This window comes from Xiphias gladius, chromosome 16 (genome assembly GCF_016859285.1).
Source record: "Xiphias gladius isolate SHS-SW01 ecotype Sanya breed wild chromosome 16, ASM1685928v1, whole genome shotgun sequence".
Lineage (NCBI taxonomy): Eukaryota > Metazoa > Chordata > Actinopteri > Istiophoriformes > Xiphiidae > Xiphias > Xiphias gladius.
Genome location: NC_053415.1, coordinates 23,478,929 through 23,494,156, shown reverse-complemented (window position 1 = coordinate 23,494,156; position 15,228 = coordinate 23,478,929). Strand labels below are relative to the sequence as shown.

At 42.5% G+C, this 15,228-nt stretch overlaps 2 protein-coding genes across 3 annotated transcripts; both read left to right on the top strand.

Annotated features, from left to right (window-relative positions):
- The first annotated feature begins 1,010 nt into the window (after positions 1-1,010).
- Positions 1,011-10,054, top strand: ska3 (spindle and kinetochore associated complex subunit 3). Of its 2 annotated transcripts, none has more exons than XM_040149304.1 (11): positions 1,011-1,298; positions 1,406-1,467; positions 3,304-3,475; positions 4,270-4,720; positions 4,877-4,938; positions 5,886-6,082; positions 6,207-6,413; positions 6,942-7,133; positions 7,405-7,484; positions 7,829-7,956; positions 9,608-10,054. In XM_040149304.1, the coding sequence occupies exons 1-11, from the start codon at positions 1,181-1,183 to the stop codon at positions 9,763-9,765; spliced, it is 1,827 nt and encodes a 608-aa protein (XP_040005238.1). In that variant the 5' UTR covers positions 1,011-1,180; the 3' UTR covers positions 9,766-10,054. The 2 variants fall into 2 exon arrangements, with proteins under 2 accessions (XP_040005238.1, XP_040005237.1); XM_040149303.1 differs by having other exon boundaries at positions 4,258-4,720.
- Positions 10,055-11,969: 1,915 nt separating this feature from the next.
- On the top strand, positions 11,970-15,006 carry LOC120801683. The gene is made up of 2 exons (XM_040148861.1): positions 11,970-12,170; positions 13,694-15,006. Exons 1-2 carry the CDS (start codon positions 11,993-11,995, stop codon positions 15,004-15,006), a joined length of 1,491 nt encoding a protein of 496 aa, XP_040004795.1. The 5' UTR covers positions 11,970-11,992.
- Positions 15,007-15,228: the final 222 nt, after the last annotated feature.

Below are 15,228 nucleotides of genomic sequence, written 5' to 3'. Positions count from 1 at the left end.
TTAAAATGAATGGGGCCCGCTTAGGCTTCATATGTACAGTGCCCAGATATTTGTGCTCCGCCGCTGCACACACCTGACACTGTTTTTTGAAAAGCCTGGATTCGGGAGCGCAAAACCCCTTTCACAATTACTTGTTGTTCCTTATGGAGAGAAGCGGTATAATGTAGGAATGTCTAAGCACAGCAGAGCAAATCTAAACCCAGAAGTCAGACCCCGTCAAGTCAAGTAATCTGACCTCTGCTGAAAAACAGCCCCATCTCCTGGCAGGGGAGCCTCGTTATTCAACCTCTCAATGGAGCCTGACGAGTAGAGCCAGTGAATACTAACACTTGCATTCAAGGTGGAGACAAACACAGAAGCTGTTCCTGAGCGATAATGAGTGTCAGTATAAACCTGGAAAATGACTGAGACTGAGACAGTCAACACGATTCTGAGTAAGAGTCCGTTTGAATGTACATCCAAATCCGCAAATGACCTCCAACCCCTGGTAAAACAAAATACATGTTTCTATTTAAAACCTGACTCAAAACGCTGCTATTTAATTTATGTATTTCCACTAATGGGGCCCCTTCCTATCCCAGAGATCATCAAATTATGATTAGGAAATGTTAAGATCCTTTATTTAAGTAAAAGTAGCAATAGCACAATGCTGAAGTAATCCATTCTGTGTAAAAGTCCTGTATTAACAATCTCGCTTAAATAATAATTCAAATGTGAAAAATAAAAGTACTCAATACTAAAAATATGTCCCCTGTTAATTTTTTTTTATAAAGGGCTGAGACTAATGATTATTTTCATTATATAAAATATAGAAAGGCAGAAATAAATATGATTTAAAAGAATTAAAACAAAGCTGAACGAAAGAGAAAAAGAAGCTAAAATAAAATAATGTTGAATTAAATGTTGCTTTATTTACTCGTCTTTATTCAGTTCTAACTGTCCAGATAGGGGGCGCGAACGAAACAATTCGGGCGCCGAGCAGAAGAAGAAGAAGAAGAAGAAGAAGAAGAGGAAGCGGAAGCGGAAGCTTCCGATTTAAGCCGGAAAAAACCGAGGCGCCAAAATCGAAAAGTTTTGATCTTTCAGAGGTGGGAATATAAATAGACCATTCGTTCGGCCGCGTAAGTGCATCAGTTTACGGTTTTTTGCGTTTCCGCGTGATTTAGACTCCTCCCTGAAAATGGACGCGACGTCGCGGTTCTTTACCAAGCTGAGAAAGCTGGCGGTGACTCTAGAGTCCGAAACTGCCAAGCTCCAGCACGCCTTTGACAACCGCAGCAACGACGACGGCGACGGCGGTGAGTGACAGCGCCGACGGACAAGTCTGTTGTTCGGCCCCCTCAAATCACGTCTGAATCATTTAGCTGGCGGGTGTATGTCCAAACGAGTTTCCTTCTTATTTCAGAAACCACTGCGAAAGCGATGCGAGCATACCACCAACTGAACTGCGAAGTCGGGAACCTAAAGGTACGGCGATGTCATGGTGGAAACTAGCGCACCAGACTCTGTTCATTAATCTGATGTTTTAAGGCAGCGTCGTGTAACGGCACAGCAGCCGCTTGGATCGAATACACCAAATGCTGCAGTTGCTCATGTCGTTTGGTTTACAACAGTAGTGGAAGAAGTACTCAGGTCTTTTACTTAAGTAAGAGTACTAATGCATTAATGTAAAAATACTCCAGTACAAATAGAGATTCAGCGATCAAAATCCCTCTTAAGTAAAAGTAAAGTACTTTCAGGAAAATGTTCATACAGTATCCAAAGCTGAGGTACTGTTACTACAGTGAAATGGTCCCTGGGACTGATATATTATTATATATGACATTGTTAGACGTTAATACTGATGCATCAGTGTATAAGTAGCATTCACTTGTTGAGGTGGAGCTACTTTTATCTCCTTTATATTCAGTTTGGTAGTTCAGTCCAGTGGTTCTCAGCCTAGGGGTCGGGGCCCCTCCAAAGGGTCACAAGATGAATCTGAGGGGGTTATTAGATGATCGATGAAGGAAGAATGAAGAAAAAACTAATTTTTAATACACAAAGTACAAAGTTTCAAAGAGAGATGTCTCTTTCGCGGTGCTGCTAACAATTTATAGACATGAAACGTGGCAAGGTTTTTATATTAGGGGTCACAAGTCAAAAAGGTTGGGAACCACAGGTTTAATCTTTAACAATATATAGTCTTTTATACACTTATGTTTTTTGATGTAAAATCTTGTTTGGTAAAGTAACTAGTAATTATATTTTAAGTAAGTAAAAAGTTAAAATGTTTCTCTCTGAGATGTGGTGGAGTAGAAGTATAAAGTAGCAAAAAATTGAAGTAAAAAGTACCTCTAAAGTACAAGTACCTCCAAATTGTACTGAAGTGAATGACTTAAAGTAAAAGTACTTAGTTTAGTTTCCATCAGTCAGTTCTAAATTTTGTTTAATGACTGCTCGCTGACATGATGTTGATGGCAGCTGGTGGAATCAAACACTGGTCAAAATAAACTGGTTCTGGAGCCAGCTGAAAAAATTTACCAGAAGACCGACTAACAACTACCCAAAGTACCTGAATCAAGGTAAGTGTGTTTACCCTTATGAGACAGAAAACTGATAGATTTGAAATGAAGTTTGGCATGAGAGGGACAGCGGTATAGAACACACTCCAACACAACTGCCCTGCAGAAGAGAAAACGTAACAGCTGCTAATTAAACATCCTACACAAATCAATAACAATTAAGTCACCATCTTGAAACAGCAAGCGCTTCTGAAATGACCAATCAATTAATCAGTTGGTATTTAAGTGATATCTTAAGTCATTTACCAAATAAAACTCTCAAATACCAAATTATAAATATGGAATTAATTCCAAAATATTACAAACCCAAATTTTGCATGTTACAGGGTCATAAAGAGGTGACACTTGCGTTTTTTCAATTTCATATCATTATAAATGAGTTACTTTTGTTTTTTTGATTGCATAACTTAGGCTGTGATATTTGTGTAATTTTATAAAAAAATATTATGATTGATTCATTAAAAATAGAATAATTATTAGGGGAATAAATTGCAGTGCTCAGTGGAAGCAAATGAAAAAAAAATATACGTTACCTGTGACAAATGAACAATTTCCTCTTTAAGTATAATACCGAATTATTGTATGTAGACGTTTTTTAGGTGTGTTATTCATCCTGTTTTTAACACACCATCCTCATAGCACATCGGTTTTGAGAAGAATATCATCACATTCGCTGTAAATCTGTGGGCCTGTTAACTTGTGAAAGGGGTGTACTGATGGCGTCCGATCTGTCCTCATACAGGGGCAGATCCAGGATAATTTGGCTCAGCAGAAAGCCCAGGAGAATGAGGTGAACAGTTTCATTAAGGCCTGCAGAGTGATGGAGCAGAGGGTCACTAAGGACATCCAGAGTCTGAAAGGACACTGGGAGAAATACGGTTACCAAGCTCCCGGAGACGCAGAGCAACCGTCCAGTAAGTAGTAGTTGTATCGGTGGGAGTCAAACGCGAATATGAACTGGGGCAGTGGAATTATCGTTATCAACATTTTAATCTTTGTCGCTGCGCTGTTACTGGTGTTCCAGCAAGTTTGCCCCCCCCTTTCCGTTTGAACTACTGCAGTGGGAATCGGCCTGACAATGGATAAAGTAAAATCTGTTTCTGTGACTTGTACGTTTCTGGCAAACAGACCGCATGTCCTCCTTGCAGGCACTGGAGCTGTGGCCGTGCACTAGTTACCTAGTTGTTATGTTTGTCAGATAAAGAGTAATCCTGTTTCCTGCATCAAAAACGAATTCAGGAAGGAGTGACCCTTTTAATTGTAATGACATCGTTCTATAAGTTTGACATGTGATTATAGTGTTGCGAGCATGCATTGGTAAAAGATCTGAAATTTTAGAAATTACTAAAATGATCCGAGCTCTATTAGTCTGTCCTTTAACCTTAGTTAAATCAGGTCTTCAGCAGGTTTGAGTAAAAGCTCATATACGGTGACCTCCACAGGAGATTTCTACAGAATACACCAGTCTAGTTCACACTAAACCACAGGTGCAGTCTAAACCACAGCTTCTGAGAACACAGCAATGGGGTTTAACCGATCTTGTGGCCTTGACCCAGACAACAGAGGTCTAGACCTGTCTCTAACCTTAAACTACAGCTAAACTTATGACAGATCAACAGTCAAATAGTGCCCACTGTTACTTAACAATCCGCTTAAGGAAACAAGATGCGCTCAAAATGTGTTTTCGTTGTGACGGTCTCTTACACAGACGACAAAGGTCAGGAGTCCGAGGGTAAAGACGAGGTAGCCGATGAGAATGAAGCCAAGTCAGCAGGAGAAGACGAGGGAAGCCAGGAGGAGGCTGGAGATGATCAGTCCTCACCATCTCTGAAAGTGGGGCCGCCGCCCTTCGCTGACGTGCTGCGAACACCGCAGCTTTCTGACTTCGGCCTGTCTGAGATGCAGCTGAAGAGAGCTCTGGCTGGGGCGGAGTGGTGCGCTGAAGTGCCCCCTATGCCTGAGATGAGCCTCCCCCACCCCTCGCTCAACACGCCCGCACCACCGCCCATGCCCGTAACTCCCAAATGCGCCCTGCGGATGGATGATGACGAGCTACAGACACCCCAGATGCATGACTTTGGCATCTCGGAGCACACCGTGTGTCTGAACAACGACTTCACTATGGACCTGCTCCGGAAGAACGTTGAAAAGCCCCAAAGGTAGAGAAACATAAGCACTGAATAATGTCTACAGTATATGATCTTTACTGACTTCTACTGGCAACATGCAGGATTTGCAGCAGCCCTGCTAGAGGTCTCTCCGGAGCCTATAGTCACTGCTTATTGCTGCCTTATGAGTCTCTTCTGCTTTGACAGACCCCCACAAGACCAACCTGTACCACCAGTGGAGTCTCTAAGGGAGAGTTTGCAGACAAAAGGTATGAAACTGCCTTGACCACCATCTTTTAACTGACCTTGACCTCTGTTTTTCCTGTGGAGGGTTTTTTTTCAGTGCTTCTGCTGTGCCCCCCCCCCCCGCCTTTTTTTTTTTTTTTTTTTTTTAATATATAAATATTCCGTTTTATCAAGCACCTGGTTTCTGACCAAGCATCCTCAGGTTTAACCCTCTCCTCAGCTCTTATTTCTCTTGTGCCTTTTCTAAACACCTCCACAACTAGGGCTATCTATCTGTTGTAATTTTCCAATACTACTGCCAACACAATACCTGAGTTCCGCTACCAAGACAGTAAATTCTTTCAATAAGAAATATGAACATTTTTTGTTTAAATTTCTTTTTCAGTAAAAAAAATTACCTTATGTTCTGAAATTTTAAAACACAAACAGTCCTGCAAAAATGGTCTAAAATTGGCACAGTTTCTGACTTTAAGTGAGGAGCTTCTTGTTAATGGAAAATAAGTAAAACAAGATTACAAAAGTGACCAAACATTTGATACCCGCTTTGGCAGTTTTACTCTGAAACATTTTACTCTGTACCAAAAAAGTATTACGGTTCATTACCCAGCCCTACTCAACAATCTTTTCCCCACCTTTTGTCAGTGCTCCACTTTTCTACGCTGACTATTGGTTGCTTGTAATAATTCTAAATTAGGAATATTCCTGTAGTTTTCAATTATATATCATTGGGTATTAAATTCTTAGCAAAATTACTTGGAGTAGAAATATAACTTTTCAAAAATCTCACCTAAGAATATTATTGAGGATGACACAGCCATGTTAAGATGCTTTTTAGAAAACCTATACTTAAAGTATTAAACTACATAAAACTACTAATAAATTTACAAAAACATCCTTCCTCCTTGCATGAAAATTACAGAAAGCACAGAAATTTCCCCCAATATCAAATTGTTCTTATTGCCATCAACAGAGAACTTGGAGTCCCCAGAACCACCTGTATTTTGCACCCCGGGGTTCAAGATCAAAAAGACAAACGGTCTCTGCTCCCCACCTGCGCAAGGCAGTGGTGACCCAGAATCCCCTGGTCGCCCCGAACACCTGCCCGCCACCCCTGAGGTCCCAGCGTTTCAAACCCCATACGTGAACAGACTTGTCAGCACCAAAAAGGTACAAATAATCGGTTTTAGCCAGAAGCAGCGTGGTCGAAATGGACGTCTTTATTTCCTCGTCCAGACTGGCTGAACACACAGACTTTCAGCTCAGAGTTTGTGCCTTTTGCATGTGTTCCCAGAGTGCACAGCAGCCCAAGCCCATCACCATGCAAGCTGAGGATCACGGCCACACTTTCAAACTTCCAACGCCTGCTCACAACGGAGCAAACTGCTCCAAACGCACCTGGGAGTACGATGTGCCAGACATATCCGTCATGGGTGTGGAGGACAAGCAGATGCCAGAGATGCCAAACCTGGAGTCTGTTTTGGGAAATTCTCTACAAAGTGTAAGACTAAAAGAAAGTTCTTTTTTTTTTGGCCATAGGACGCATATACTTTTTTTTTTTTTTCTTTTTAAAAGATTGGTAAAACAGCAGTGGCCCTGTGATTGGCAGCCGGTAATTTGTTAAAAGGCCTTCCCGTCACAGTCAGAAATCCACTACCCTTCTTTGTCGAGGGTTGTGGTAATTTCTCACCTTGCAGCCTGTCAAGTCAGTTGCTCGTTCTGGTTTAAAGACACAAAATTGAATGTCAATCGAGGTGTTCTGGATTTTTTAAATTTGTTTTCACTGTATTGAGAGGGTTTCTACTCCAGTCAGTGAAAAGGTAGCTCAAATATCCAGTGATCCAGTGGCCATAATAATGACAGTAACTTAATATTGCAAGACAGACCTCTACGCACCATCATCATGAAAATTTTCAGTATTTTCAGTTTCACAAAAAGCTTGAAAACAACTAAGATAAAACAATGTTAACAAATTGTGACAAGTTTGACACTTTTCTGCCTTTTTACCCGTCTCGTGTTTACCTTCCAGAGAAGTGCGAAAATCCCAAAGAAGAATAGTGAGCGTGAAAAGGTGACCGCAGAGCCCACTGTCAACAGTCTGGAGCTGGACGGACCCACCCAGGAGTTCAGCCTGGGGACACCTCGCATCAGGATGGACTACCAAGAGCCCAGCACCCCAGAGATGCCCGACCTCAGCTCTGTTACACAGGACATCTGTAAAGTAAGTTGTAGCACATCGTACAACTGGAAAGGCCATACCTGTAGTGTTGTCTGGGCTGATTAACTACAGACATTGTGTATTGCTGACTGTTTTCTGTAACTCATGTTTTTAGATATTAGATGGAGATTGATTTCTCTGCCACCAAAGGAACCTTTGGTTTTATCTCGTGGCCATTTTGTTTAAAAAAAAAAAAAAAAAAGTTTGACACATAATCCAAAACATCGAAACCATGTGTATACGTATTCACATACGATTTCTTTTATTTTTCTAGCTTGTGTCCCAGGCTCAGTTGAAAAAGACTGACGTGGCAGTTGTGCAGCCAAATGTCAGGCCAAAAAAAGAAAAACACAGGTAACGTACCTCAGAAAAGCCATTCATGCTGACCAGGCTTGATTGATTTTTAATAAATAGAATCTCCCTACTATAGTTGAAGACCAGATGGGATTGGACTGCTGCTGACTAGAAGAAAAGAATATTAGTTAAAGATATTTAGGGATGTGGTATCATGTTATATATATATATCTTTGAACGATTTGGGAGTTTTGAGGTGGTTAGTTTTGTCTGTCCTGTCCATTTCCAATTATGATTGGTGTTTATTTCCTTGGATCTCATTGCTTTACTTACTCCTTCCTGATATCACGCAGGCCTGTAGTTTTTAAATCAAGGCTTTAACTGTTCACGTGTCCTCTCCCCAGCGCCGTGAGTCTGTCTGCGGTGTCCGAGAGCGAGTTCCAGAGTCTACCAAGCTACCTGAGGCAGATGACCCTGTACAACCTCAACCAGGCAGTCCACAACATCAACAAATTCACAGCAGAGTTTCAAGGTCAGCGCCATGGTACATTTACGATTTACGATGAGTTAATAAATGACAGAAAAAAGATATTGTCTGAATACAAAAGCACATTATTTTTTCCTTTATACCACTTCCATACTTAACCATACATTAGATACAGCAATCAGACAAGTTGGATGTCAGAGTGAGAACCTGATGTTGAATTTAGAAACTGAGAGACGTTCTGACACAACAATAACCATCAGTCTTATTACCAAAGTAGAAATTAGTGCTGCTGTGTCAGTCAACGGTAAGAAAACGCCTCGATACACATGCACTCTCATTTTAGGTTTGTAATTATTCAGGCAAACAGTCATAACTAACTTGTTTGAATAAAAAAAAGTTGAGAGTTGGGCTGCAACTGTTGAACTGGAAATCGTCCACTGCAAATTAGTATCCAGCATTATGCCGACTCTGTTCACATTCAGAAGCTGATATGTTGATATGACTAATGCTAATTGAGATTTTTAATAGCTGATATTGATGTTGGTCAGTTTAGCAGCAGGGGTTGCCAATTCCATAAGCTCTAAACAAATTGAACCAACAAGGTTAGTGAAGTTTTCTTGTTGAACTCTAGGAGATCATGTGGTATCGTCCATTAGTCACGCATGTGTACCATGGTATGTGAGATTAATACGCGGTATCTCATGCAGTTCATTACTTGAAAGGGATCAGGTAGCAACACGTCACTATTTTTATCTTAGTTCATTTACAACACAAGACAGTGTTACACGGTATCAGTGACTATCACACTCGCCTGTGTAAACTCATACGTGTAACCTCAGTAGCAGACATTAACCACATCAGCAGGATCAATAAACTCTACAGTAACCACTGATCAAGGGTCACCTACCTTTTTTTTTTTTTTTTTGCTAACTAGCACTATGTGACGAAAAAAGCTGGATTTGCATAGTGTGATGTAATAGCATTTTTTTCTACATGCTGCATGTCATAGTCACTATAAAACTCCAGCGCTGTGCGAAAGTTTTAGGCACTAAAAGTAAAGTGAGGATGCTTTCAAAAAAAATATGCCATGGGTAGTTTGTATTTGTTGGTTAACTTTATACAAAGTGCAGTAAATGGGGGGGGGGACAAAGCAAATCAATCTTTGGTGTGATCACCCTTTGCCTTTAAAATGGCACCAATTCTCCTAAGTACACTTGCACACAGTTTTTCAGGTTACTCAGCAGGTAGGTTGTTCCAAGCATCTTTGGATTTAGGCTGTCTCCATGTCTTCATGTAAGCTCAGACTGACTCAGAGCTCTGTCGGGGTCAGATCATCTGGTGCAGGGACTCATTGTTTTACCTGTCACCGATGATAGTTCTCTATGGCTCTGGCGGTGTGTTTGGGGTTGTTGTCAGGCTGCAGAATGAACTTGGGACTGATCAGATGCCTCCCCGATGGTATCGGGGGATGGATAAAAATATAAACATCTAAGGTGCCTAAAACCTTTGCACAGTATTTTGCATAAAATAAATCAGAAAGCCTACATATAAGTTTAATTTTTTTGATTTTATTCAGTGGACGATCATATGAACAAGAAGTACTGGAGAAAAGAGAGGGAACCATTAAGTGCACTTTTTGGACCTACCGACGGTCTGATGCATCTAATCTGTCGCTGTTCTGCGCTGCCCTCTGCAGGAGAAAAGACAGAGCTTCGGATGGAGGAGCTGAGGAGGATTACCAATGTCGGAACCAAGACCCCCGTGTACATCCTCTGTCTAACCGAGCTCAAGAGGCTGGAGCATGTGGGAGGAGCCAGGAACACCTCCGTCTACAAACTGAGCACACGCAACTAAAGGTCGATGGGATACCTTACTCACTGTCCGATTGGGAGCCAAAATCTAGTTCCATCAGGACTCTCAAAAACCTGCTCGGATATCCATCTTTAATCTACAGAGATGCAGGTTTCTGGCTGTCTCTTATGCTGTTATCAATATACAATGCAGTCTAGAATGTAAATAGCTCTGATGCATGGCTAGGTCAGTAATATGCACTTTTGTGATTTTTATGGCTCTGAATAGAAACTGACTTGTATATAATAAAACATAATGCATTTCTGCACATAATACAGAAATGAGCTGTCCAGAGACTATTGACTGTGTAGTGCGTTTAAAACTTTAGGATATCTAGCTGTTAAGAAATGCTTAACTAATGATGGATAAAAGGTGATAGAAGTATTAACTCAGTCTAACCGTATGATCTGAACTCTAGTCTACAGCATTAACAATTAAGGCTTAAAAAGGAAAACTCTATTTTACAATATGCCAAGCCCCTCTTTATGGTCCCAGTATAAAAGTTGATTTGCAAGGACCAGTGGGGACCTTGGCATTAAAGATTCTGTCACGTTAATGTGCTACCGTACACACAGGGCTCTGAAACTGCAGATATTTTACCAATTTACCACAACTCAACCTTGGTTTTTTGCCTGGTTCCAGACCCGCCAATCACAGCACACTTCTTCAGTTTCTTCAATGATTCAGTCTCAACTTTTGAGCAAATATGGACAAGAAGGACTCAAAAGTACAAAGTGCTTAGAAAAATCGAACTGTGAACGTCTACAACTCCTTAAAACAAATCTGGGCACATATAATAGCTACATGTCAAAAAACAAAACAAAAAGAGGCACATAGAACAAACATAAATGGTGTTGCACATTTTCATTATAAAGACAGCTGGAATTTTTTCATTCTGTTTCTTTCCTTATATACATTAAGGGAGGAGCCTCTGTTTGGGGTGGCTGTTCTTGTTGTAAGGCCATCAAACAATTAGAAAGAGATGCAAAACATCTCTCAAAGAGACACAGAATGACCACAAAGAGATTAAATGGGAAACAGGGACACAAAACTATTAAAAATACAAAAACAACTACAAAGAGACGGAAAACGACCTCAAGAGGCACGAAACCACTACAGAGAGATGCAAAACGACCACAAAGAGACACAGAACCACTACAAAGAGATGCTAGGCCATGACAAAGATAAACAAAGCGACCGCAGAGAGATGCAAAACAGTAACAGACACACAAAACTATTAAACACAAACTACAGGTGCATAACAAAGACAGACTGTGACCAAGAGATGTAAAACAACCACAAAGTGACGCAAAAAAGCAGAACAATCACAAATAGACAAAAAAAGACGACAACAAAGACGTAAAACGATCTCTAGAGACACAAAACAACGGAAAAGAGATGCAAAATGAAGGCAGCCAATGTGTCATTTGTCTCTTTCCATCTGGGGGTATCGCTGTTGTGTAGAAGAGTTGGGGCGGGTGGGGGCTTTTACATGTCTGTGCCCAGGGGCCCGCTGTTTCATAATCCCTCCTCGCTTCATTGACCCAGCTAATTGTATGGGCGCGAATCTTTTTTTAAAAAACAAAACCTAAACTAAACTAAGCCCAGCGACATTCCTCCTTGCCCAGTGCACAGTTTACCGAACCCAGGGGGTGTTCACCCTTCGTTCAGGAGCAGCAGAGCCACACGCCTGTGCGGTGGATGATCGGCACGATCCCGGGCGCACGCTGCTGAGCGAGAGCCAGGCGGTGGCGTCGTGTCCTCGGTCAGCTAACCGCACTCGCCGATGGCAACCGCGGCGATGACAGCTACAGCTAGTTAGTTAGACGTCGAAGGTAACTAGTCAGCAGCTACGCGAACGTTTTCTCCGGCGGTGGCCATTTTTCTCTTGTGCGCTTCGCTTGACCACCTGTAGTGGATGTTTTTTTTGGCTATTTTCCACCATATTTAGATTTGCCTTCAAACCCTCCCGACCGTTGGCGTTGTCGTGTGGCACCGTGTGAGTAAAGATCACATTTCAGTGACGTCGCCTCAAAACGGCCCAATCAGATCGTTGCATGCAAACGACCGTTAATGACGTTACTACCGCGCCCCCCCCCACCTCCTCCTCCCTCCCCAGCCCCCCCACCCACTCCCCCCACCCCTCCACCCTCTCGTCGTCCACCATTTTGGGAGTCAAAACACCCAACAAATAGCAGCGCACACCTCCACGCTTCTCCGTGGCCTTACTATGGTTCACACATGTGTGGTGGCAGGCTGTAGGAACAGGAGGACACCGGGCACCACCTTATCCTTCTACCGTTTCCCCCGGGACCCCGAGAGGAAGCAGCGCTGGATAGCTGCCGTGAACCGTGAGGGCTGGGTGCCGAACGACGGCAGTCGGCTGTGTAGTACTCACTTCATCTCAGGTAGGAAGGCAGTGCAACTCCGAAACGAGAAAGTACCACGGCGTTTGTTTTGATCCAGGTCAGATTCAGGCTTCTTGAATTCCACGGATGGAGAGATTCAAGATGCACTTTTTTGAGTTTTGATGGGAGTGGATTAGGTTTACGCTTTGATTAAATTAAGTGTGTACAGTGGCGTATTTGGTGTAATTACCACGGGTAATAAACTTAATTTAGGCTTTAATGTAATTATTTTCTACACTCATCAATCAATTAATTAATCATTGTTAATGATCGATTTTTGATTAACCAACAGTTCTTTTACAAGTCATAGAAACCAATTGGACGCCTTCAGAACAAATTAGCTGAAAACCTAAAAGAAATATAGTTCTAATGATATTTAAGAGAAAAACAAATCTCTGTCCAATTGTGATACTTTGAATATTAAGATTGTTTCATAATAAAACTTAAATTCGATTTATTGCAAAAGGTATACTAATACCAAACCAATTTTATTATTATTTATTATTTGGTTATTATTTATTATTTCATTACATGCTGTTTACTAAATAGTTAAAAGGAAACTAGGGCTGCAACTAAGGATTAATTTCATTATCTCATAATCTGCAGATTAATTTCTCCATTAATCGATTAGTTGTTTTGTCTACAAAATGTCCAAAAATTATGAAAAATCCCTTTCATGGTTTCCCAGAGCCCAAGGTGTCGTCTTCAGATGTCTTGTTTTGTCCTACCAACGGTCCAAAATGCAGGGATACTCAGTTCAAATTTATTTACGACTAAGAAAAACATTAAATTTGTACATTTGGGAGACTAGAACCAGCCTTTCAAATGTTTGGCATTTTCTACTTGAAAAACTACCGAAAGATTAATTGATTATCAAAATTGTTGCCAATTAATTTTTTGTCAATTTACCAAAAGTTTCATTTACTCAGTCTGGTGACTGCAAGTTACAAGTTATCCAAGTATTGTAGTTTTCCAAGTTGTTGGTTTAAAGTTATTGTTAAAAAAAATAAACCTAGAATAAAATAAGGTTATTGCAATGTATCCGTCCCGTTATGACTAGATCAGTGTCACACTACAGCCTGTTTCATCGATACACGGTTCACATTTTGTTTGTGCAATATCACATGTATAGAAACTGTTATAACTGGAGCTATAATTTACCATTGGAAATGGCACTAAATTGTCACACCCACAAGAAACCTCATTAGACAGATCCACACCCGAAAAATATGTTGCTCTTTCAGCTATTATCAAAATGCTCACTTCGCTCTTTTTGGGTGGGACAATGTACCAGCTCAGGCAGGAAGAAAACATGGCTGCTTGCCCACTACAATTTGTCCTCAAACTCTACTGACTAAAATAGACTGTTACTGGGGGAAGTGCCATTAACAGACACTTCCATATTTCTACTTTTTGATTTATTTCACCATCTCCCCTTTTGCTACATCCTGTCTTTTCACATGCAGGTAAACAGGTGAAGAATCCACGTTCACCAGATTATGTTCCTTCTGTGTTCACGACAGCTCCCTTATCCCCAGAGATGAAGGAGCCAGGTGCCTTAGAGATCCCGGATAAGCAGGAAGCTCGCGTGGAGGCGGCCAACGCCTTGTTGTTCCTGCAGGGCCAGGGCAGGTCTGTGGTGGCGGAGCGGGGCCAGGAAGAGCATCCTGAGGAGAGAGAGCAGGAGGCCATTGTGGAGGAAAGCGCGTCCTCTTCCCTCAGCACCGATGAAGACGACGAGGACGATGATGAATCTGTGAGTGACAGCAAGAAAGGAAGGTTCGCTCAGACGTCCGATGCAGCGGTTAACTTTGATGACATCCTGAAAGCCCTAAAGAAGGAAAACCAGGCCCTCAGGGAGTCTGTAGAGAAAATGTCGCTCTCTGAGAACTCCTTGAGGAACGATGCAGAGAAAGTAAAGTTTTACACTGGTCTACCCAACTACTTCGTCTTAGAAACAGTCATGTGGCTGCTGGCACCCCACATGGACGGGATAAAGAACGTGAAGCTCTCAAAGTTCCAGCAGCTGCTGCTGACACTGATGCGACTCCGTCTGGACCTCCGCAATCAAGACCTGGCCTACCGCTTTGGTGTGAAAGTCGGTACAGTAACCAGAACAGTGCACCGGATGGTCAACATCATGTCCTCCACCCTGGTGCCGACAGCCGTCTTCTGGCCCTCTAGAGCCGAGCTGCGGAAAAACCTGCCGGCAGCTCTGCGCACATCTCACCCTGACTGCGCTGTTATCATAGACTGTTTCACGGTGCCTTTTGAGGAGCCGGTTTCCCGGGGCAACCAGCAACAACAACAGCAGCAGCAGCAGCAGCAGAGGGTGGTGCCAACCTTTCAGGGCGTGGGGACAAGTTATAATGTGTTGAAGTATCTGATTGGTGTGGCTCCACAGGGCGTTGTCACCTTCGTTTCCAGGGGCGTGCTGGGAAACGTCAGTGACAAGAGCCTGGCTGAGGGCTGCGGATTTCTGTGCAAGCTTCTCCCAGGCGACATTGTGTTGGCGAGTCGCAATTTGGACATCGCCGATTCTGTGGCCGCCCGCGGAGCCCTGTTTAAAATTGCCGGCGGCTACCAAGGAGAGGCGTACGGGAGCTCAGAGGGCTCGCCACCGGCTGATACTTCCTCTGAGACAGTGAGCGTGCAGAGGCATGTGGAGAGGGTGATCTCCATGGTGAAGCAGAGGTACGCCATGCTCACGGGCCCTGTCGAGAGCCCCTTCACCACGGCCTCTGAGCGCACGTCGAACCTCTCAACCTTTGATAAGATTGTGCAAGTTGCCTGTGCCTTAAACAACCTGTGCATCTCTGCTGCTCCACTAGAGTGATTCGTACAGAAATGCCTAGTGCTCCTTAATGCTGGTCAGGCACTTAAGTTCCCTTTACTGCTTTGGACCTTACTCCATGTTCTCCCACCACATCCCTGTGTCAACACTACATGATTACTACAGAAAATTAATTTATTCTTATCCACTTTAATGCTCACTTGGAGTGTGTGTGACTCCCTGTTATCTGGGTCAGTTTATACGTGGAAATAGGAACACTACTCC

Excerpts from the sequence above, each read along its gene's own strand:
- ska3 (XM_040149303.1), top strand. The coding sequence starts at position 1,181 with ATGGACGCGACGTCGCGGTTCTTTACCAAGCTGAGAAAGCTGGCGGTG. Across the intron at positions 4,721-4,876 it reads AACGTTGAAAAGCCCCAAAG|ACCCCCACAAGACCAACCTG; the intron begins GTAGAGAAACAT and ends CTGCTTTGACAG. Across the intron at positions 4,939-5,885 it reads GGAGAGTTTGCAGACAAAAG|AGAACTTGGAGTCCCCAGAA; the intron begins GTATGAAACTGC and ends TGCCATCAACAG.
- LOC120801683 (XM_040148861.1), top strand. The coding sequence starts at position 11,993 with ATGGTTCACACATGTGTGGTGGCAGGCTGTAGGAACAGGAGGACACCG. Across the intron at positions 12,171-13,693 it reads TAGTACTCACTTCATCTCAG|CTCCCTTATCCCCAGAGATG; the intron begins GTAGGAAGGCAG and ends TGTTCACGACAG.